Raw genomic sequence first — 23,357 nt, 5'->3', positions numbered from 1 at the left:
ACAGTCTAGCCAATGACTATGGCCAGAGGTTGTGGGGAAAGGGGCACAGCCTTGGAGCTGGAGCAGGCTCTGGGCCTGGGTTCAGTTCCGCCTTTTTCCCTTGGCGCCAGGGGAAACAGAGCTCGGGCAGCAGGAGGCCCAGAAGTACACAATGTTTTATTGAAAAAAGTCAGGCTTCAGCTGGCTGGCTCCATTACGCTCAGCTTGGTGGGGGTCCCTGCCCACAGTAATCTGAGCCAGGTCTTCCTGCAGGCGGGCTGGGTAGGACCCCCTCCCTCATCACCCCTCCCCTTCCCTCTGATGGTGACATCCCAACAATAAATATTCAATAAATAGCGTTCCTGGGCTGGCTGCCTTCAAACCCAATGTCAGCCTCCCCCAGTCTTCTCCAGGCCTCCCAGGATGCTGATCGGGGGGCCGGGGGAGGGGGGAGTCCTTTAACCTCTTAGGGTCCTGTAGGACCCTGGATCCCTCTCCATGGCCAGGCCCAGGCCCAATCTCCAAAGCTGGGTCTAGGGCAGGGCCAGGCAAAGCAGGACTGGCAGATGGGTGCTAGAGCGGGCGTTACCCTGAACACCCCCACTCTAGGCCACAGTCTCTATCGGGCTCAGGAGTAGATGGTGATGACTTCACGGCCACCGCCACGAACCAACAGCACCCGCTCAAGGCCCTCAGTCAGCACCTCCAGGAACTCCATGTCTATAGGTCATCAGGTCAAAGAAACAGCACCAGGACCAAGGGTACCCAGGAAGTCTGGGCATCAATCAGAACTGGGGTGACTTGGAACACTCCCCCGGAAGCACCCAGCGTAACCTCGCAGGCTGTCCACCTCCTCACTGCTGGCCTCTCCACAAAAGGATACAGTTTTCATCCCCCTCACTGTTCTTGGGTGGGCCGGGCATGTTCAGCAGGACCAGGCGGGCATCGTGGGAGCGTGTGACGATGACTTCATTGAGCTTCACGGCAGTGTGCATGCGCCGCACATTGGACTGGTCCCTGCAGGTAATGCAGCTGATCATGGGCCCTACCCACAGAGCCTGTCCACCCTTCACGCCGGGCCCCCATGTGGCTGGGTCTATTTTTGTGGCACTCACGGCTTAATATGCACCAGTTCTCGGAAGTTGTCAGGGGCATGGCTGGGGTCCCAGGGCTCAGCTGCCATGTACTTATCCCGTGTCCATGTCATCTGGATCTTGTCAGTCCCAGCTGCAGACTCATCCTCCTCATCAGAGTACAGGCTCTCCAGCCTTAGGGCTGAGTGCCGGTCCTTGACCAGCTGGGCCTGAAGAAAAGTAGAGAGGAGGTAGGCTCAGTGGCAGGGAAAAGAGGACCTGGCTGCAGGGACTTGGGCACCGACATTCCGACGCCTCCGTCTGATGGTGTCTCCAAAGGCCTGACCCAGCCACCTGCCCACGCCCTGAACCAGGCCACTGACTTCTCGCTCGCGCTCGGTCTTGGTCAGCCTCATCTGCCGCAGCATCTGGGACCGCTGCTCCATCATCAGTGTCCGCTCGTAGGTATACGCGGAGATGTCGCTGTTGTGCTGGGGAGAGGGTGGGCCATGAGAACTGGGCTGTGCGGGGCAGGGTATCTACAGGGCCACATCGGGGTGGGTGGCTCACCATCTCCACCACCTCCACCTCTGCCTCAAGGCGTAGGTGGTACAGGAAGACGGCCAGATCCTTCTTCATCTGGATGCTATTGTCATCCATCTGGGCCACGGTGAAGATGCGCATCCGGCACTTTCTCCAAACCTATGGCAACGGAGCCGTTGGGTGTTTCAGTCACACCCCACCAATCCAAGGGCCCAGCCCCCTCACCGGGTGCACCCCCCTGGCGTACCTTGTGCTGGCGCAGCAGGAAGGGTAAGAGCATCAGCATGCCGCCATCATGCACGATCCACCACACGTCAATGTGGCCCTCCAGGTAGCGCTCGTGGTTGCTGGGGTAGAAGGCAATGTTCTTGGGCACAAGCAGGGCCAGGTGGGCAGCTGTGGTGCAGCGCACGGTGTCTGGGGAGGAGGGACACTGTTGACTGCCAGCCTGCAGCCCTGCTTTCACTTGAGCCCCGGCCCCCGTCCCCATGGCTGAGCCCAGATCCTGGCCCCTTACGCACCAATGAAGGTCTTCCAGGCACGTGGGTCCTCGCTCTGTCGCCAGCCATAGGGCCAGCCCAGCACCACGGAGTTATGCCTCATGCCGCCCAGGCCGCAAGACTGGATGAGGTGGGCCAGTCCCTCGCGCACCTTGTTGGCTACCACCACCTGGCAGAAGCCCTTTACCTTCTCAATCTCCATCATGTTCTTGATTGTCTGGGGGGAACACACCACGCTCAGAAGTCAAGGCCATCAGCATCCCCTCTGCTGGGGGCGGGGAAGGGGAGGAGGCAAGCTGCCCACCCAGAGGCCATGTTTTTAAGATGGGACAGCCACCCTTGCTTCAGCTCTTAGGTGGCAGCACTGCTGTCCACCTGGCTGGCCAGAATTGGTCCCCTCCCCTATGTGCCAGCTGTAGCCTGGGCACTGGAGTCTGGTTCAGCTCTGTGCCCCCTGCAGCAGGCACCTGCTCAGCAGCCTGGGCCTCGCCATAGCTCTCCAAGAAGCTTCCCTGGATGACAGAACCAACGATGGTCAGGCCCTTGCCGGCCTTCAGCTGAGAGGCGAAGGTGAGGAGCCGTGGGTACTTCACGTGAAGGTCCTCGTCCAGCTTCAGGAGCACCAGCAGCTGAGGCCTGCAGGAGCCAGATAGTGAGGCAGCCTGAGGCCAGGGCAGAGGTTTCCAAGGAGCCACTTTTCTTCTTTCCCTCTCAATTCACAGGCTCCCACAGGTTTGGGGAGCAGAGATCCAAGGGCACCCCTGGCCACCCCAGGATGGGGAACATGGATCAGGAAGGGGAGCCAGCACCTCTCGACTGTCCCACCCTCAGAGTGCCCCCTGAGAACCTAGAGTGGCCTTTGCCAGTCTGGGTGTGAACTCACCGCCAGTTCTTGGTGTGAGGAGGCCCCTCCTCTAGCCGCAACAGTGCATAGCGGGCAGCACTCAGGGACAGACCGCGGATCCCGTCACCCCATTCCTTCTCAGCCCTACAGAGGCCACCGTCAGTTGGTGAGCCTCTGGTCCCACTCAGGGGACTCTGTCCAGGTGTAGTGAGATGGAAGGGGGCCAGGCCCTGAATCAAAGCCCTCCAACCTCCCAGCACCGCACCTATGGTGGCTAGTGGATGGCTCAGCTTCCCCCAACCCAACATACAGATCACCCGCCTGCCCCGGCCAGGTGGCAACCCCTCACTCACCCTTGGTACTCAATGTACTTGTAGATCATGCCCGCAATGAGCATGGCGACCAGGGCATAGTACCAGGAGGAAACAAACATAAGGGTCAGGCAGAGGCTCATGCCCAGGAAAGACAATGCCCTGGGCCAGAGAGTGGGGAAGAACAAGAATCAGGGAAAAACCAGTATGATCCCAGACCAAGCTCCCCAGCCCCCCAATTTCTCACCAATAGCAACTACAGCCCAGGAAACTCAAACCCCATCCTGACTGGGTCTCCTGGCTTCCCCATAGCACTTATGTCAGAGAGCTTGGTCCAGTTGGTGCTCACCAGTGATAGTACTTGAACCGGGGTCGCCAGTTGGGGGTCCTCAGGAGCGTCTGCACGGCACAGGCCAAGTTCACAAACAGGTAACACATCAGAAAGAACCTGCACCACAGGGGCTGGTTGGTACAGAGGCCTCCTTGGCAGCCAGGTACCTGATGTCCCTGCCATGCCTGGGCTGAGCCAGGTGTTTACAGCCTCACAGCACCCATTCCCATGCCCGAGGCAGATGGGGCTACTGCACCGGTGTCCTCAGAGCCAGGACTTAGGCAGGGGTGAGGGACCTTTTTTTCTGCCAAGGGCCATTTGAATGTAACATCATCCGCTTACTATTATTCACTTAATATAACTTATGTTGCTATGAGAAAAGCTCCTAGATTTATTGAACTTTGAGTCCCACCTGCGGTTGCCTTGGCAAATGATTTCACTGCCAAATGATTTTGCAGGCCTTCTACGGCCCACGGGCCAGACGTTCCCCACCCCTGGCTTAGAGGACAGGCAACTATTCACAGGCAGAGGAGGCAGGGGAAGAGCGAGTGTAGAGCTGTGAGAAAGGATGGGACCTAGGAGAGCTCAGTGTCTGGAGATGGAGGGGCCACACAATTTTCAGGCCCCTGGCCTGGTGACCTCTTGGATTAGGGGCTATCATGAATGTGGGGAGGAGAAGGTAGGGAGAAGATAATGAGGGCCATTTTGAAGACACTGAATTAGAGACACTTGAGGAAACTGTAGGAATGAAGGAGACTGGGACATGGGCGAGGCCTGTTGTGTGAACCCTCTGGGAAGAGAGCTGAGGAGCAGAGGGCTGACGGGAGGGGTGCCACATTCTACCCTCAGCTGGCTGGAGAAGGACAGACAAAAAGACAGAAGGACTGGGACTCCCATGAAGAGGGGTTGTCAGTCCCAGCAGGGCTGCCCCAAAGAGCCCCATGATAAAGACTGAGCTATGCCCTGACCAGTTTGGCTCAGTGGATGGAGCATCATCCTGTGGACCAAAGGGTCCCAGGTTTGATTCCAGTCAAGGGCACATACCTCAGTTGCAGGCTCCTCCCCAGCCTGGGCCCTAGACAGGGTGCATGCAGGAGACAACCAATTGATGTGTTTCTCTCACATCGATATTTCTCTCTCTTTCCCTCTCTCTAAAAATCAATGGAAAAATATCTTCGGGTGAGGATTAAAAAATAATAAAGACTGAGCTATATCCTCTGGCTTAGGGAGTGAGGGGTCACCACCCAAGACGACTGTGGCAAGAACAGAGTCAGTGTGCACTATACGTGTGGGTGAAGCTGGGCAGTAGTGGGTGGAGGTGTGTTGGGGGGAGACGAGAGGTCACTGTGGCCTAGCTGTGGCTGGGAGGTGGCTGCGTCGGGGGGGAAGGGGGCCTGTCAGGCCTACAGGCTGAGTGGGGCAGTGAAAGGTAGTCTCACCATCTGCAAACAAGCCAGAGAGAGCATTGGCAGTGGAGTAAGATGTGTGAGGAGAGATGGAGTGGGCTCCAACAGTGGCAGCAGTGAGCACAGCAACCACGTGAGCTGTCTCAGGGACCCCTGGAAATTGCCACATGCTGACCACTTCCTGAGGGCACTGGCAGACTCAAATGCTCAGCTGATTACAGAACTTTAAAAGCAAACAACTCTGAAAACAGATGGGGAGGACAACGGTGGTTTCATCAAGGTGCCAGGGGCTGGGTGCTGGCCCTGTCCAGGAGTGAGAGTAGCTACCTGCCGGCTCTGGGAGTCTCTCACAGAGGGTGTAGGACCTGTTGTCTCTTCTGCATAAATATCAGGCTCATTCCTAAATGCAGAGCTAGGCTGGGCTCTGCCAGGCAAACAGCTGCCCATACACCCTGACATGTGTCCCAGCTGCACGCTCAACGCCAGACAGGGTCACCGGGAGGTGCCGGGGTCCCTGGCTCATGGGGTGCTGAGGGTTCAAGGAGCCTTTCCTAGGACCATCCCTCTGCCCTGCCCTGGCCCCAGCTCACATGGATAGGATGGGGGCCACCATGTCGAGGGAGGCGATGAGGATGCCCAGCTCAGCGATGAGTGCCGTCAGGAGGAGTGCCCACGTCGGTTCACCATTTGCCTTCCCGTGGCCAAACACCTGCACGCACCAGGGTCAGTGGGGTCAGCAAGGGAAGAAGCTGGTCCCATTCCCCCCATTCCACACCTTGAGTCACAAGCCACAGCTTGGCCTCTAGCATCCTCAAGTCCCTCCTCTGGGGCTCAGGCCATCCCCATGTCTTTCCCAATAGGTTCCACAAGTTTCTCTGCCCCCTACCTCTCCAGGCCTCTCTGCTCTGAAGGAGCCATAGATCGGCCATGAGGATTCTGGGCCCAAGCTGCTCTGCCAACAGCAGGGCAGAGCCAGAGCCAGGGCAGCTCTCAGCAACTCCTTGTGCTGGCTTTGTGGCCCTGGGGTCACTAAGGGCCCCAGCAGGATATAATGGTTCTGTATCCCTGCCCTCCAGCAGTGGGAAGGGCCAGGAGCACCCAGCTGTGGGGTGTGGGGGTGCAAAAGGGCTCACACGGAGGAAGGGGATGATGTTGTCCTTGGCGATGGCCTGCAACAGGCGTGGTGCCCCAGTGAGGCTCTGTAGGCCGGCGCCACAAGTTGAGAAGAAGGAGCCGATGACAATGACCCAAGGCGAAGGCCAGGCCAACGTGCCCACCACCAGGTTTCTGCTGACACCGTCGCCGTACCTGCAGGGGCCAGGCTTAGGCCATACACCATGCAAGGAGCCCCCAAACCCTGGGTGAGGGATGTCAGGTCAGTAAGGATGGCTATGGTGGGCAGAGCTCTGGCCCCTCAGCACAGAAGTCCAATCCATCAGCCCCTATCTGTTCTCCTTGTCCCAGCCCTGATTCTGATGTCACCATTCTCTAAGAAGCAAAAGTAATGGTGGGGCCTGACCCACCTAGTGGCACACACCACCGCTGGCAACCAGCAGCCCGAGGATATGTGTGGGACCACATGTTTGACGGGGGCTGGTGTCAAAGTAGGCAAAAGCTGAGCCCACTGCCACCCAGAGGGGCCCAGCTGACTCACTTGTCCCGGAGCACCACACCCTCGATGCAGGCGCCAAAGAGAACCACGCTGCTGAAGTCTGCGCCGCGTCAAGGAAAGCTGGGCCTCCATGCCACTGCTGCCCCCACTCGTTCCCACACAGGAGCACATGCCCTGGCCTTCGCCTTAGCCAGGAGCCTCAGCGGGGCACCTACAGCTGAGGGTTTTGTGCTGTGCACACACTCCAGTGTGTGATGTCTGAGGGGAAAGGCATCTAAGTACACATGCACGTGTGATGTATCCGTGCATGCCAGCTGGTGACATAGGAAGGCAGATGCCTCTTGCTTCCCTCGCTGCTGCCCCAGGCCTGGGAAAGGATACACACAAGGGAGGTGGTAACAATGGCCAGAATGGTCCCCACCGGGATGGACTTCTGGGCGTCTCGGAGGTCACCGGAGCGATTTGAGCCAGCCATGATGCCTTCGAAAACAACAAGATTCCCTTAGGGGCTCCCCTGGGGAGGGGGCAGGGCTGAGAGGGTGGGCAGGAAGGGCTTACCTGTCACAGAGGGGAAGAAGATGCCAACCAGCACGGTGAAGGATGTGGCAATGTCAGCGACCACGTACAGGGCCAGATTCTCCTTCAGGCCAAGGGCATCCGTGGAGGGCAGTCCGTGCTTCTCCACGACCTCACCCTTCTCCAGGTAGGTGCTCCACAGGTTCTCTGCAGGGGGCAGCAGCATCACCACCGCAGCCCCAGCCACGTCCCAGGGGCAGCTGAGGGCAGCCCAACCAGAGGCTGCAGATGTGAGAGGCTCTGGGGGCCCGGGGGCGGCTTCAGCCCAATGTCTGCAGCACCAGCCACAGGGTAGGAGCTGTCTGGCTAGAAATCTGACAGGCAAAGGTTGCTGAAGCCAGAGCCCTGCCACTGCCCGCCTCCTAGACAGAGGCCCTTTATGGCTCCTGGGAGAATAATACAGGCAGCGTCAGGGGCTGGTGACTAGGGAGAGAGGGGCTGCCAGAACTTTCTGGGGGCTGCTGCAGGCCTGGGACACTGGCCAAACAGGCTCTGTTCACCCAAAACCTAGCTGCCAGGAGCCAGGCTGAGAGGACACCGCTGGGCCTGGAAGGCAGCCAGACCTGCCCCCCCCAACCCCCCCCATTCCTGAGCTGGCCACACAAGGACGGCTCTGTGATCCACTTTCCTTCCCTGCTCATTCCCTGCCTCCTGCTCGGCCCGCGGGTCAGGAGCAGGACGGGAGTGAGGACGCACCCTGGAGCACGCTGGCGGCTGCGCCTGGGATGCCAGGGATCTCGGTCACATTGTTGAGCAGGAAGTAGGGATCACAGGAGTCAGTGGTAAGGTTGGAGCTGTGGCAGAAGAGGCTCCACAGCCGGGTGGCCACTGTCTCATTATCCACTGTGACCGTCTTGGCACAGATGTCAAACTGGTCCCGGGACAAGGTCCTGTTGCCCAGCATACACACTCTGCGGGGAGGGGCAAGTGTCATCGCCTGCTCAGCTGGAGGTCCCAACCTGCCTCCGCCCTGCAGACTCTAGGACGCAGGGCATCAGAGACCATCTACTTGAGAGGGATGTCAGTGCAATGCCTGGATGTATTCCCAGATTACTTACGGAAACACGGGAGGGTCAAAAATAGACTTGATGCCCCCAGCATAGATGGAGAGGATGGAGATGATCACACAGGCCAGGAAGAGCGAGGCAAATTTGTTCACATACTTGACCCCAACAAACACCACCAGAGTCATAAAGGTTAGAAAAATGGTCCCATACACTCGCATGTTGTTCAAGGTGGCACTCGAAGAGTCGTGAGTGTCTGTTGGGTGAAAAATAGCAGCTGGCGGGGCAATGTAGGTCTGAAACAAGAGACAGATATAGAAGGTTCAATTTTCCTATTTGGAGAGTGAATCCCATCTCTTGTTTTTTTTTGGTAAGAGACTCCAGAAAAAGCCAGTCACAAAAGACCACACACTGTATGATTCCATTTATATGAAATGTCCAGAATGGGTACCTCTGATTACAGACAGAAAGCAGATTAATGGTTGCCTAGGGCTGGGGGAACAGAGAGTGACTACTACCCAGTCTGGATTTTCTGGAGTGAAGAAAGTGTTCTAAAATTGATTGTGGTGATGGTTGCACAGTTCTGTGAACATACTTAGAAACCTTTAAAATCTATACTTTAAATGGGTAGGGAATTGTACAGCACGTGAACTATATCATAATAAAACTGTTATTAAAAAGGATCCAGACACAGGAGTCAACTGGAATCACTTAACAGCCAAAGTGGACAGTTTGAGCAACAAAATAAATAATGATAGTGCTGGATCATGAACCAAGAATAAAATAAATATCCAGGAGTCCAAACTGATATAAATACATGGTTGAATAAATAAATAAATGGGGAAAAGGACAAATTTTCTTTACAGAGGAAACCCCAATAATAAATGCAGGAATGTGGGAAATGCAAAAACAACAAAGTTATAGGAAAAGGGTCCACGCTACAGGCAGAGGGCCTAGAGATGGGACTGGCCAGGTGGTTCCTCTAACTATCCCCTATTGTCTGTCCCCCGTGATTCCCATGGCCCCTCTACCTACCAGCTGGGGCACTTCAGTGGGGAGTGGGAAGCTGAGTCAGCACACACATGGGGCTCACGGAGAGGACACTGACCTCCAGACAGGGTCCTGTGGCTACTTACCCTGATGTAGGGACAAGGATAAGGTGGGCCTGAAGGGACTTGGCACAGAGGCCTGGGGGAGACAGACCTGACCGGAGCCCACGCATGCCCGGGAGGCAGGCTCTGCGTCACCATCAAGATCTGTCACTAAGTCAAATGCAATAGTTTACAGGTCACCTGCCATGGCTGAAATGGGGCCTGGGTGGATGGAGTATCCAGGGCCAAGATGAAGGCTGCCAGGCCAGGCCCCTTCCCTGCGTAGCCCAAACTGGCAAGGGATTGAAGGGGAGTCTGGCTTGAGCAAAAGATCTTTCTCCCTCAAGAAGGCCTCCCACATTATAAGCCCCAGGCCCCGGCCAGGGGTGAAAGGAGCGCGAGCAGCCTGGGCCTACGGGAAAGGGACTGTTTGGACAAGAGCAGAGTTGGCCAGGCCTTAGCAGGACTCACCAGTAAGATCTCAATTGCCCCCAGGATGTACATGGCTGCTGCAAAGGTTGTTCCCAGGTAGAAGCACAGGCCCACAGCACCTCCAAATTCCGGCCCCAGTGAGCGCGAGATCATGAAATAGGAGCCCCCAGCTACAACAAAGTGTACAAAGGTCAAGGTCAAGGCTGGTTCTTCTTCAAGGCCGTCTCCTCCCTGACAACTCGTCACAACCACCCAGAGGGACAGGAGTGAATTTTCCCATCTATAGACGAGCAGAAGGGTTGGGAGATTTGCCTAAGGCGGCATGGTTAGTAAGTGGCCAGGCTAGAACTGGATCCCACTCCCATCCGACTCCAACGCCCAACACAGCGCAGTGAAATGACTACTTCACTAGGGCCACAGCGTTGCCTAAGTGGCCCACTGCCCCCCAACTCCCTGCACGCAGGCCAGTCCCCACAGCCTCCTCTGTCTGGGTGCCTCCTATCTGAGAACACCGCCCCCTCCTAGGGCTCTGTCTGTTTGTCGGATCCCTCCAGACCAGGGCAGGGACTGTGTCTTATCTAGTTCTTTGTCTGTAGGGCCCAGCACAGGGCCTACCACTGGGTGAGTGTCCGTGGCTGACTCTCCTGCCCTGAGTCTGTGCTTCCATCAGAGTCTAACATCCCTGGTAAGATGGACAGAGTCGACACTGGGCCCCAGGACCAGCGAGGGTACAGGGGACAAGAGTGACCCCAAGTTGCTAGTTGAATTTGCTCTCGAGAAAATGTCTCTGGTGAAAAATCTGGGAACAGGGATCAAAAAACTTTAAAAAGGTTAATCCCTTTCATGCTGTAATCCCACCACCAGGACCCTCGCCTAAGGGAGCTGCCAGGGGTGGGAACAGATTCATGTGCAAGGCTGTTCACAACAATAATACAACAGTGAAAAAGTAGAACACAAGAGTAGGAAAATAATCACATACATTAGATAATACCCTATAAATTCTACTAAAAAAATAAACTTTTCCCAATATTTTGGGAAATACACACACACACACACACACACACATACAGATTTTGGGAAGAATGATATACTAATACTTTACAAGACCCTAAGGCTAGTAGTTATGAACTCAGGATGGTAGGATTATGGGTACTTTCAATTTTCCTTTTTATATTTTTATGCACTTTTAAACCTTCTTATGGGTAAAAATATATTACATCCCCCCTCTCCATTTTATCCTAATACAAATAAAACTGTTACTTTTTTAAAAAAAGGATCCAAACACAGCCCTGGCCGGGTGGCTCAGTTGGCTGGAATATCGTCCATACACCAAAAGGTTGCGGGTTTCATTTTCAGTCAGGGCACATACCTGGGTTTCTGGTTTCACCCGTGGCCCCAGTTGGGGCACGTGCAGGAGGCAACCAATCGATGTGTCTCTCTCACATCAATCTTTCTCTCTCTCTCTCCCCCCTCCTCATCCCCCACACTTCCTTCCACTCTAAAAAAGAAACAAATCAATGGAAAAATATCCTCGGTTGAGGATTAACAACAAAATTTAAACATAACAAAAAACATATCCTTGGGTGAGGATTAAAAAAAAAAAAAAAAAAAAGGGATCTAGATACAGACACAGGAGCCAACCCAAGTAGCTAAATGCCCAAAGTGGAACAGTTTGAGCAACAAAATAAATAATGAAGTACTGGAATACGATTCAAAGAATAAAATAAATATCTGGGAGTTCATACTGATATAAATAGATGGTTGAATAAATAAATAAACAGCGTATCTGAAAACCAAGTCCAGTCTCATCATCCCTGCTGAAGACCCTCCGCACTGCCTACCCTGGGAGCGTGGAGGGTTTTCAGCACCCCACCACCTTCTTTGTCAGCCCCAACCCCCTTTTAAACAAAGGAACAAAACACAACAAATATCACAGACTCTGCGGAGAAGCTCCTAAGCGATGCAACTGTCATGGATTCAGGGACTAAGACCCCACTCGAGAACTGCTTTGGGAGCGGGAGGAATAAGGGTTCCTGGGTATGTCACGGCGGATGCTGGACCCATCCCCCCAGCAGGCCGGGGTGGTGCTCACCCACCTGGAACCACTCCATTGGTGGCGATGGCGCTCATGGAGATGGCTGTCAGCAAGGTCTGTGGGAAGGAGGGCCTGGGTGAGCAGTTCAGCTGGGCAGGCTCTGTGGGCAGCCACGGCCCCCGCCCCAGCTAGGATACTCACACAGCAGCAGCAGATGAGCACAATGAGGAGGGCCTGCAGCACACCGGCCGTGCCCACCATCCAAGTCAACCGCAGGAAGAGGATCACCCCGAAGATATTCTGCAGGCAGGGTAGGTACACCCCCATGAGGGTGCCCATGCTGGGCGCCTACGGAGCAGGAGGGGAGGAGGAAGTGCAGAGCATCAGAGGGGCCCACATGCATCATGGAAGGCCAGCCCCAATCACTCAGCAGTCCCCAGGTATCCTGAGTGGAGTCCTGGGGAGTGCAGGGGTGGGTGACAGCTAGGATGTCTATGTTGACCTTTATATATAAAGACAGTTTGGGACTGGGAAGGTATAAAACCCGATTCTTTTCAAAACGCCACGTGAGCTTTGAGCTCGCCTCCCCCTCAAGGTACTGCCCCCTTCCCTTCCTCTCCTCTGTTAAACTTCTAGAAAGAGAGGTTTGTCTAGGATCCCCACCTTCTCACCCGGGAGGCCCCATGTCCACCAAGCCAGAATCTTAAGAAGTTGCCCCTGGTCTCCCCTCAGTCCAACCCCCGACTCCAGTCCAGGTGGACACCAAGTCCTATCCAGCCTGCCTTGCTTCAGCCTTAGTCCCTTGAACCTGGAGCACTACACTTGGAGCACCTGGATGGTGCCTGTCAACCTCTCCATACTCCAGCCCACTCTGCTGCCAGAAAACCAGGTCTCAGAAAACCAAGTCCAGTCTCATCATCCCTGCCAAAGACCCTCTGCACTGCCTATCCTGTAGTCCACGCTGTGGGACAGACTCCTCGGCTTGGGCCACCAGGTACGCCGCCCCATCCCTCTCATGTCAGTTCCAGTCCCCGATGACATGGGTTCCTCACAGCCTCTGAACCAGGGCATGTGCTGGACTCGGCCTGAGGGGATCATGCCTCACTGCATGGCAAACTCCTCTTCAGTTAAACCTTCAGGAGTTTTAATTGTGTTGCCTCTTCCAGGAAGTTCCTCTGGGTTGCCTTATGTAGAGTTGGCACTTCCTCTTGCATTTCCTCAGCATTTTTTAAAAAAATATATTTTTATTGATTTCAGAGAAGAAGGGAGAGGGAGGGAGAGATAGAAACATCAATGATGAGAGAGAATCATGGATCGACTGCCTCCTGCACACCCCCCACTGGGGATCGAGCTGCAACCCAGGCATGTGCCCTGACTGGGAATCAGTCGATGCTCAACCACTGAGCCACTGTGGCCAGGGCTCTTCAGCATTCAATATACCCTTCCATCATAGTGATCTCTACGGGTCATGGTAAGTGTTCACTCGAATGTATCATGACAGAGACTTGGCTTATCCAATATTGTATCTCCAGCAGGCCCTGCAGGTACCCAAAAGATGCTCCTGAGCCTAGTGAGTGGTGCCTTGGAAGGGCCTTAGGATAATGTGTTGGGAAAATCCTGCGTAGAGTAGAGACTCAAGGTTGAAGGGCAGGTGAAGAAGGTCTGATGGGCATATGCAGGCAAGATTTCTCAACTATCTAAGGGCAGAGTAGGGGCCAGCCAGGAGGCTGGGGCAGAGGCAGAAGCATAGAGAGGGGCAGAGCAGGTGCCTTCTTGAGGCCTCATGAGTGCAGCCCAAGGTAGTGGGGCCTTAAGAGCTTTCACCAGAGTCCCAGGAAAGCCTGCTGTCCTGGAGTGAGTGTGGGAGAGAGAACCACGTGTCCGCAGAAATGCTTCTGGAGGGTCCAGGTCTGGGGCAGGATCTATGTGCAGCCTAAAGGACCACAGATGGGCCCAGTAGGAATGAATGGTCCCCCGAACTGTCCTGCGCAGCCCTGGCCGGCATGGCTCAGTTGGGTGGAGCATCATCTCATGCATCGGAAGGTCGTGGCTTTCATTCCTAGTTGGGGCGCTTACAGGAGACAACTAATCGATGTATCTCTCTCACATCAATGTCTCTCTCTCTCTCCCTCCCTCTCTAAAAAAAAAAGAAAAAATTATCCTGTACAGTATAGGTGACAGATAGACCTCATCTGGGCTATATCCATTTTCAGAGGCCCTGGACCGCTCAGTGCCTAGTGGCAGCTCCCAGCCTCAGCCAACTCCAGGCTGAGTCACTCTGGAAAAAAAAAGCCAGTGTGGGAAAGGGCAGGGCCTGAAGTGCTTTTTGCATCTCCAAATAACCTTTGGCAGCCTCAGAAGGTCACCAGGGTAGAGCCGAGAGGAGCGGCTGCTCTGGAGAGGCTGCCTAGGGTCTCGGTAAGGTCTGCTTAGAGGCCCGCCCTTCCTGTCTGAAGCCTTACTTTTCTCAGGCCCCGCTCAGACCTGCCCTGTATAATGACCAGAGCTTAGTGGCTCCAGCTCCTTAGCTTTCTGCTAACTCACTGTAGACTTGACCAGGTTCCTCTTTCCTCCAAGGAAAAGCTATTAGAACTGAGACACAGAGGCATCCTCTCGCATGCTTACTGTAGGGCCTGGTGAGCTGGGCAGGTAGGCTAAGGCTGGACCCCAGCATCCTCACAGGCTCCTCATAAGGCCAAGGGACTATGGTCCTTCACTGACCCAAGCTTCCTTCCGACACTTGCTGAGACGTGTACTAGCCTTAGGGACCTTTTTACTGCCACCAGCTCCCTGGACTTGGCCTTCAGGGACAGAGAAGAGGCACTTACCCAAGGATCCTACCACCCACTGCAGGCAACACTCTCAGAGGGTGAGACCTCTATGCAGGGCTGAATAGGAATAGCCAGAGACAGGGTCCTCTGCTATCTGAGGTCAAAAAATGCCAGCAAAATCACAACTAGTAGGATACGGTGGGGGTCAGGTCTATGTGACCTCAGATCTCAGCTGCCCTCTCTGAAGTGTGGGCTGACTGGTCTCCCAGAGAGGCAAGGTGAGGTGTACATTAACCTATCGTCTCTCCTTGGCCCACCCCAGCAAGGCCCAAAACTCACAAGCAGGTCTGAGGCTGGGGACCCAGCTTATCCTAACCAAGAGCTCTTTCTGCATTTCCAAATAACCAAGATACTACGGCTAATGCCAGACCCTAGCTCCTTCCAAACCACAGCTGCTTCCCAAACCTCAGGGAGTCAGTAGGTGGAGAGGGAGGGCTCCTTCCCCCAGCCCTTAGTTAGACCGAGCCCCCTCTCACAAGGGAGCTAAACAAAGATGTGCAAAGTCATCCTGGGGAGAAAGGAGAGCTAAAGGGCCACAGGCCTGGATAGGGAACAGAAAGGGGGCCAGGATTATGCTGTGTTATGCTCCTATCATTCTCCATCCAAGCGCTCAAGGAGCCCATGGTGACCAATGGGTACCTGCCAATGAAGCCAATACAGTGACACAGAAAGGTTTGGTTACTTGTTCTAGGTCACACAGCCCAAGGGACAACCATGTTCCTGGTTCCAAAGGTGACACCCTTCTCCATCGTGATGGGGTGCCAGTAATGTGGCCTCCTACATTGTCACACATCTCACAATAAATCCCCAAATGTGTCTCCCAGTGTTACACATTGATTTTACCTAGCTCAGTCATCTTAGGCAAGTTACTTAATACCCCTGACACTCAGTTTCTTCATCTGTAAAATGGGGATAATAATAGCACCTACCTCACAACTTTCCTGTGAGATGACCTGCAAGAACCCAGGCCCACTGCCTGGCATGATGCCTCCCACAGAGAGGGCTGAGTAAAAACAGCTGTCACTCTCATTTCTGAGGGCCTCCCAGGTCCTCTACCCCTTCTTCCCCCTTGAGGGACTCCTCCTTAGCCCACCCCTTGAAGCCTCCTTGAACCCAAGGCATTCTGTCCATCCTCCATGCTCATCACACTTGGCACCCACTTTCCCTGGGATGCTCACAACCATGTGGGGACTTTGTCAGTTCTGTGTCTTCCCAGGTCCTCTATCCCCTCTGCTGCCCTTGACCAGCTCACCTTGGCTGTTCTCCGGCGGGCAACCTCCCCACTTTCAGCTTCCTCATGTTCCTTGGCGCCCTGTGTGAGGTTGGTGTAGCTGACGAGCTTGCCCAGAAGAGATGATACCTTTGGGCGGATGTCCAGCTCTTCCTGCAAACAGAGCCACAGAGCAGTCTGGCAACGGGCCCAGCTGGCACCGGGCTACCTACGTGTAGCCAGCAGCCTGGCTTCTGGCCCCTTGCCAAGCCCTGAGGCAGGCCTGGGCCTGATCCCAGCTCTCGCCTGGGGAAGCCCAAGCCAGCCAAGTGGGCAGGTGTGGGCGCCACAACCCAGCATTCGGCACTCAAAAGCTCAGCCCAGCGGCTGCTTCTCTCTGCCACACCTTGGCTAGTCACTACCAACCCATCTGTGAAACCTACCTGCCTCAGGGGAGAGGGCAGGGCAGGGCAGGGCAGGGCTAGCAGACAGGCGAACGGCACACTTCATCCTGCCTGTTCTGCCTGGCCACCTCCCAGCTATGAGTAGGCCTCTGGGACTCACATTTGCCCCAACTCTCTCACGAAAAAGCTACCCCTAGTCACTTCTGAGAGCCAAGGAAGTCAAAAGAGAGATGTCTGGGACAAGTAAAGTCTCTTTTATTTTCTCAAACTCTGGTCCTTCTAGAAGATGGTCCGTCTCCTCCCCAGCTCCCCACCCCTTCAATCCCTAAAGTTGGATCTTGGCCCCCTAACCCATCCTCAGGTGGGGCTAGGTCAAGATCTTTGTTTCAGAAACATGCTGCTTTTCCAAGTCAGGAGGCTTCCCAGGGCTCAGCATTCCCAGCCTCCACCTGGGTCTAGGCTTTCTCTGCTCCTGTGGCTTCTCCAGCACCTTGCCTCCACCTACCTATGCCCATATTTAGTCTGTTAGCTCCCTTCTGACCCTACACACAAGGAGAAACTGGTTTGGAGTGAGCAGTGGAGATGCAGGCCTTTGGGGGCATATGGAGACTGAGGAGCCTAGGAAACGTCCGGCTGAATGCGTGGGTCAGAGTTTGGGGCCTAAACCAGGCCCTGAATCCAGACCCAACTTCTGAGTTTGGGTCTGAAAAGGATAAAATTCAAGTTCAGAGGCACAGAAGTGGGAATGTTTCCAGAGAGGTGTCCATTGAGGTGCAGATGTGGAGAAAGGGGGCAGATTCAGTGAAAAGCACCGGGCCTCATTGAACTTGGGGGGGGGGGGGGGGACAGGGTTGGAAGAGCCAACCAGGAAGGACAAGGAAGAGTGCACAGGAGAGGGAAGAATCATGGACTAGGAGGACTCCTAGAGTGAAGGAAACAGGAAATCCTGAGAGGTGGTCATCCTGCTGAGAGGCCGAATCAAAGTCACCAGTGGATGTCCCTGGCGGGTAACGAGGTGTGGCTGTGAGCGGCCTCTAGGAAAGCAGTGTCGGTTCACAGGTGAGACACACAAGAGGCAACTGGAGGAGCCAAGACATCAGGAGGCACAACTGTGCAGGCTGCTGGCTTCGCGATGACGTGCGTCCCTGCAGGTTCCTGCCTGCCCACCTGCCTACCACACCTGTGGCCCAGAATGGCTCTACCTCAAACAGTGCCAGGTTCCTGTCGTAGTACTCGTTTCCTCTGGAAGCCTCCAAGGGACAAAGGAAAGGGCTGTTCTCTCTGTGGTTGCCATGTCCTGCGGAGAGAGAAGGACAGAATCCGGTCAGGGCTGCCTCCGGAGTCCTCAGGCTGCTCCGCTGGCTCTCGGCAGGCCAGCCCACAAAACACCGTCTCTGCGGAGCCCTGCGGGAGCCGGTGCTAGCAGGCGGGGCCTCAGTCTCCCCATCAAGTCCCACCCGTCTCCTGGCAGAGCCCGTGATGGCAGAGTGGCCAACGACCAAAACGCAGCGCACCATTCCCTCCAGCAGCGCAGGGAACAGGCGTGAAGGCCCCAGACACGCTGGCTGGGGCACCTGCACGTGCTACCACCGAGGGGCGGGGCCTCCGGGAGGGGCGTGGCCCGCATTTGCTCGCCCTCTGACCCCCCCACCCCCCATTGGTAATACCCAGTGAGACAGGCGCCAAAGCCTCGGTGTCCTCCGGGCCTGCCCAGGTGCTGCCCTCCAGGTAGATGAATCCACAGAGAGCACCATCGCCCGCCATGGTCAAAGTCCACCTACTAGCTGCCCCACCATGCACTGCGCGGCGGGCCTCCCAGGGGCATGCTGGGAGGAGGGGCAAGCGGGAGGCTGTTCAGAGAGCGGAAGGGGGCGCAGGATGCCGTCTAGGGTCATAGTCCAAAGCCGGGCTGGGTGGGTCTGGACTGAGAAGGGACCGCTGGCTGGAGCCGCTTGTTGGCCTCCCTGGCCCAGGTGTCGGCTGCTCGCCCAGACTAGGTGCGTGGCCTATCAGTGCCACCTTCCCTCCGCCCCAACCCCCACCCCCAGGTGCCTTAGCCTCAAGGAAACCTCGCAGAAAGGAACCAGAAGCGCTCTCTAAGTAAGCCCGCCTCAGCTCTCAAAGCTTGGCTGATTTTTCTGGCCGCCCTGTATGCGCACCCTTCCCTGTTTTCCAAACTGTCCCTTGTGAGTCTCGGGAGGTGACATTCCCAACTTCCCATCAGGCAGGCAGAAGGCACCCAGTACTCCTTTTCTAAGTGGCTGGTTTTTGTTTGTTTGTTTTCCCCTCCCTCCAGACAGTCTAGTAGCTGCGACAGTGGTTGGAGGCCTCAGGGCAAATGGGAAGCTGACATCTGGGTTCAAAGAAGCCAAGTTGGTGGTGAAATGACTGGCAGCAGTGCTGGCCTGGTGTCTGGTGATGGAGGTCAAGTGTCGTCAGTGACAGAGCCTAGTGGGGTATTCGGGCTATTCACTGACCATACCTGGTTTTGTAAGGACTACCTACCAACCTTATCTGGTTAAATAGTCTATAATTTCATTTCTCTTGTTTGCAGCAAAGAATGCTGAATGAGGAATCCTCCTTCGTCTGATACATCATCCTCTTGCCATCGGTATGAGACTTACCTTACCTTCTCTAAGCCAAGATTACTCAACAGGTGCTGCTCTGAGGATTCTGCATTACCCAAGGAGATTGATTGACAGGTAAAGCTGATGACAATTTCTGAGGCAAAGTCCACTCTTCTTTCGAACAGAATGTGAAAATAGGACATCACCTCATCTAGGAACCTGGACTATCTAAGTGAGCCAAGCAGCTCAGTCCCAGTCTACACGGCTGTGCGTAGACCAATGCCAATGGCACAACTGACAAAGGCAGCAGGAGGTCAAAGCCTTATGGCAGCGGTTCTCAACCTGTGGGTCGAAACCCCTTTGGGGGTCGAACGACCCTTCCACAGGGGTCGCCTAAGACCATCAGCAAACACATATATAATTACATATTGTTTTTGTGATTAATCACTATGCTTTAATTATCTTCAGTTTGTAACAATGAAAATACATCCTGCATATCAGATATTTACATTACGATTCATAACGGTAGCAAAATTACAGTTATGAAGTAGCAACGAAAATAATTTTATGGTTGGGGCTCACCACAACATGAGGAACTGTATTAAAGGGTCGCGGCATTAGGAAGGTTGAGAACCACTGCCTTATGGGGTCACATAGCTCCTCAGACACCCTATGATATGTATTATGTTCAGGATCAAGATAAGGAGCCACAAGAAAAATCTGAAAACCCAGTAACATTGCCTATTATAGTGATGGCCCTTCAGTGAGAAGCCTCAGAAAAGTACACTTAAGTCAGATGCTTAATTTTGTCAGAAAATGGCAGCTACAGAGCTCATTGTTTTTCCCTTTCTGCCTTGGCTGCCAGGAATTTCCAAGCTAATTTTGTTGTTGTTAATCCTTGTCCGAGGATCTTTTTTTCCATTAATTTTTAGAGCAAGTGGAAAGGAAGGGGAGAAACAGAGAAACATCAATGTGAGAGAGACACATCAACTGGTTGCCTTTCACATGCACCCCGACCAGGGCCAGGGATCAAGCCTGCAACTGAGATACATTCCCTTGACCTGAATTGAGCCTGTGATCCTTCAGTCCACAGGCTGACACTCTATCCACTGAGCTAAACCATCCAGGGTTCTCCAAGCCAAATTTATTCTTTAGTTGCAGTCACCATCTGCGTTATCTCAGAGCCCTTACTCCATTCCTCTGCATAGTTTTGATTTTTCTGAGGATAAGTCCTTTGGGGAGACACTAAGGGGAGGAGCCTGCAAGGAGGGGGGTGACATATCTCTTCTGATCCTTTGTGAAGTTTGAAATAAATTCTAAATTATTCTAACTTCATCCACTGCAGTTTGCCCTAGCATTGTAGCCTTGTCTCTGAGGAGACTGAACTAGTATCCAGAAAACACAGAGCCAGGCACAAAGCAGTTCCCCAAAACTGGCTGTGGACGGTCCTCCAAGACCTAGCAGATCCCTTGTCCCTTCAGCCATGACTCCAGGGCACCTCAGAGCCCTTCCAAGGGTTGCCTCGAGGCCTCACAGCAACCCTCCATGAGCTATCATTTACCCCCTTTTAGCAGCAACAAAAGTAAGCTCAGAGAGATTCAGAGGCAAGGTCACCCAATAAGAAGGGCTAAACTTGGGTCCCAGGATTCACCAGAACCAGGTAGGAGCTGAGCTACAGGCTCCCCAAATCCTATTCTAGGCCCCAATCCATCCTAGGATGCATCCCAGGGGGCAGTACAAGATTTTAACTGGAGAAGTGTCTGGGGTTTGCAATTCGGCCAAGGTGCACATACCCAGGGCTCTTGGTGTTGAGATGGCTGGCAGGCTGGCTTGGATTCCTGACCCTCCCTCTCTGTGACTAAGGGCAACTTGCTTACCCTCTCTGTTGTTTGGCATCCTCTTCTGTTAAGTAGAGACCATAACACCCACTCTTCTAACTGCCCAGACGCATCAGAAAAGGGACAGTCTGGTGCCAGACGCCCAGCAGGCATTTCTTAGAACTCCCTAAAGCCTCATTATAAGGACAGCTCCCATGAGACTATGGGAATATGTGTTTGTGAGTGTGGGGTGCTCTAAGCAAGTGTCTGGGTGTCTGTACTGCCCTCAGCTATTCCAAAAATTCCACGGCAGGTCTGGGCATGCCTGCCAGACTGAAGCTGCTCAGATACCACCTGAAATCCTCAGGGAGCCAGAGCATGGCATGGGCCTGGGGCTGCCTGTGAAGTACACATATATACGTATTCCTGACTGCAGCTGCGAATGCACCAGCTGCAGATGGGTATCCAGGTGACACTTCTGATCCCTGTGCTCCCAGGCATCTGCCAGGGGTACTAGAACCTCTACACACAGCCCTTAGAGCAGAGGTATGGACCTTTAGAGATTTAAGTGCCAGGCTGGGGGTACCCCTGAGATGGACCTGAGGCTTTCTGTGCCCTCAACCCTCTGCAGTCCCCACCAAGAGGGGTCATAATCACTCACCAGGGCGCAGAGTGTCCCCCATACCGCATACACAGCCAAGGAATGAGAGGAGGAAGGGTGACGTGGGAGGAGCTGGCCCAGCCTGGAGGGACCTGGCAGGACTCAGCCAATGTGACTCCAGGTCCCTCCAGTCACCCTGTGAGAGGCCAAGGCGGGGCCAGAGACTAGGCTCAGCTTTGCCTGCCCGCTGGTCCAGGCTGATCCTAGGGATGCGGCCCAGCGCAGCCTTTGGGAGGGAAAGCCTCCCAGAACTAAAGGGAGCAGGGATGTTGGCTCCTGCTCTGACCACTGGAACAAAGCTAGGGGCAGGTCAGGGCACCAGGGTTGGGGGCTGGGGTGTGTGCACCAACATGACTGTCAATCCTGTCAAATCCCAAGATGTCCAGCAGCCCATGTCTCCCTACACAGCAATCAGGTGACTCACATACAGCCATCCCCCACACCAGGTATGGATCATCTCAGTCATGTCACCATCACGGACAATCCAAGAGCTAGGTCAAAATCACATCACCTAACACATGCCACTGACACGCATGTTCTCTACATACCTTCATATGGTCGGCCACAGACACAGGCATTTGTCATCAGTCATATCTGACACCCCTGCAGGAAAGTGGTCCTGAGAACATGCTACCCTGAACCTGCCTTCACCCTGTAATACCACACAGCTACACACTTGCACAAGCATAATGACACATGCATATGCCACTGTACATGCAGACACATGTTCCCAGCAGTGTTCATACTCCAAGGGTGGGCCCTGGCAAGGACAGCCATCTGGGGGCCTCCGGGAAGCAAACGGAGAAAGGGGCCTGGGGAGAGGCAGGCACCTGGGAGGAGGCAGGAGGGGCTCACCTTCAGGCCCGGTTCTAATACCTAGGCTAAGAGTTAGGGAACTGGCGGCCCCAACTCCGGGTTTGAATCCCCTGGTGCAAATTGTGTAATGGCTGTCTGTCTCAGTCACTCCTTCTTAAGTGCGAGTAACAGGACCGACCCCGTGGAGGGGAAAGCGGTCGGATGAAGCGAGTTAACTCACGTAAAGCACCGAGACCAGCCTGGTTCCGTGCGAGGGCTCTCCGGATGCCCGCTGTACCTGCAGATGTAAGCGGGGTCCGCCCGAGTGCGCTCACAGGCAGTGAGGGGCAGACCCCCTGCGCAGGCACAGCCCTCTCCCGCAGGCCGAGCTCAGGGAGGCGCAGGGACGGCGGAGGGCAGGGGCGTCTGTGTCAGAGGCGCTGAGCACAAAACGGGGGGGGGGGGGGAGTGCGAAGCGAGAGGAGGCTGGAGGCGACCACAGAAGGCAAAGGGATTGGGGCGCGGGCAGCGGCGATCCCAGCTAGGAAGAGCCAGGGATGGAGGCTCCTCGCCGTTATTCCCGCGCCTCGGGGCCCCGAAGGCCTAGCCTCCTTTGAGCCGGCCACGTCTGCAGCCCCCGCCCGTGGCCAGCAAGGGAGGAGCTGGGGTGGGGAGGGCGTCCCGACAGCGGGCGGGCCGGGGCCCAGGAAAATCGTGTCTGCGCTCGCGGAGCAAGGGACTGGCGAAGGCGGCGACGGCGCCGACTAAGAAAAGTTGGCCCCGCATCGACGTGTGCGCGATCGGGCCAGGTGTCTGCGCGAGCGCGGGCCCGCGTGCTCCGCTCCCCTCCCGGCCCCCGCCAAGGCCCCATCCGGGCGCGCCCTCACCGTCAGAGTCATCCCGCTCCGCGCGCTCCCCGTAGTCCACCCAACTGAGCCCCTCGAGGTTGTCATAGTCGCCGCGCCGCGGCCCGTCCACCGGCACCACGGTGAAGTGAGGCATCGCACGCCCGCCGCCCTGCCTCTCCCGCCGCCCCGGCCGCCTGCCCAGCTGTCCCCGCCGCTCCGGGCCGGCGCACCCCGCCCGAGCGCATTCCTCCCCGCTGCGCTCACTTCCTCCGCCCGCCCCCCGGGCCGCCCCTCGGGGGCGGGGAGCAGGAGGGGCTGGCCCAGCTCCTCCCCTAGGGGGCCCTGGAGTGGCGAAGCCCCTCTGGAGGGAGGCTTTCCAGTAGCTTCAGGCCTTGGGGAGGGCCTGATGGCTGTGTGACCTTGGGCGAAGAACCGCCCTCTCTGAGCCCCAGATGTGGTACTTGTGAAAAGGGGGAATACGCGTCCC

General features: G+C 55.4%; 1 protein-coding gene across 2 annotated transcripts; it reads right to left on the bottom strand.

Annotated features, from left to right (window-relative positions):
- Positions 1-137: 137 nt before the first annotated feature.
- On the bottom strand, positions 138-23,110 carry SLC12A4 (solute carrier family 12 member 4). 2 transcript variants are annotated; one of them, XM_036345783.1, is made up of 24 exons: positions 22,910-23,110; positions 17,385-17,479; positions 15,821-15,952; positions 11,939-12,085; positions 11,799-11,853; positions 9,742-9,872; positions 8,234-8,475; positions 7,872-8,086; positions 7,158-7,322; positions 6,981-7,079; positions 6,642-6,699; positions 6,121-6,295; positions 5,578-5,696; positions 3,600-3,698; positions 3,293-3,412; positions 2,979-3,083; positions 2,563-2,731; positions 2,117-2,312; positions 1,843-2,012; positions 1,623-1,754; positions 1,436-1,543; positions 1,095-1,282; positions 863-996; positions 138-699 (listed from the first exon to the last, which is right to left on the bottom strand). In XM_036345783.1, the coding sequence occupies exons 1-24, from the start codon at positions 23,022-23,024 to the stop codon at positions 608-610; spliced, it is 3,261 nt and encodes a 1,086-aa protein (XP_036201676.1). In that variant the 5' UTR covers positions 23,025-23,110; the 3' UTR covers positions 138-607. The 2 variants fall into 2 exon arrangements, with proteins under 2 accessions (XP_036201676.1, XP_036201677.1); XM_036345784.1 differs by lacking the exon at positions 2,979-3,083.
- Between the last annotated feature and the right edge of the window lie 247 nt (positions 23,111-23,357).

Source organism: Myotis myotis, unplaced genomic scaffold (assembly GCF_014108235.1).
Source record: "Myotis myotis isolate mMyoMyo1 unplaced genomic scaffold, mMyoMyo1.p scaffold_m19_p_19, whole genome shotgun sequence".
Lineage (NCBI taxonomy): Eukaryota > Metazoa > Chordata > Mammalia > Chiroptera > Vespertilionidae > Myotis > Myotis myotis.
This window is presented reverse-complemented; position numbering and strand designations above follow the sequence as displayed.

Excerpts from the sequence above, each read along its gene's own strand:
- SLC12A4 (XM_036345783.1), bottom strand. The coding sequence starts at position 23,024 with ATGCCTCACTTCACCGTGGTGCCGGTGGACGGGCCGCGGCGCGGCGAC. Across the intron at positions 7,080-7,157 it reads CTTCTTCCCCTCTGTGACAG|GCATCATGGCTGGCTCAAAT; the intron begins GTAAGCCCTTCC and ends TTGTTTTCGAAG. Across the intron at positions 2,313-2,562 it reads AGGCCCAGGCTGCTGAGCAG|ACAATCAAGAACATGATGGA; the intron begins GTGCCTGCTGCA and ends TGTTCCCCCCAG.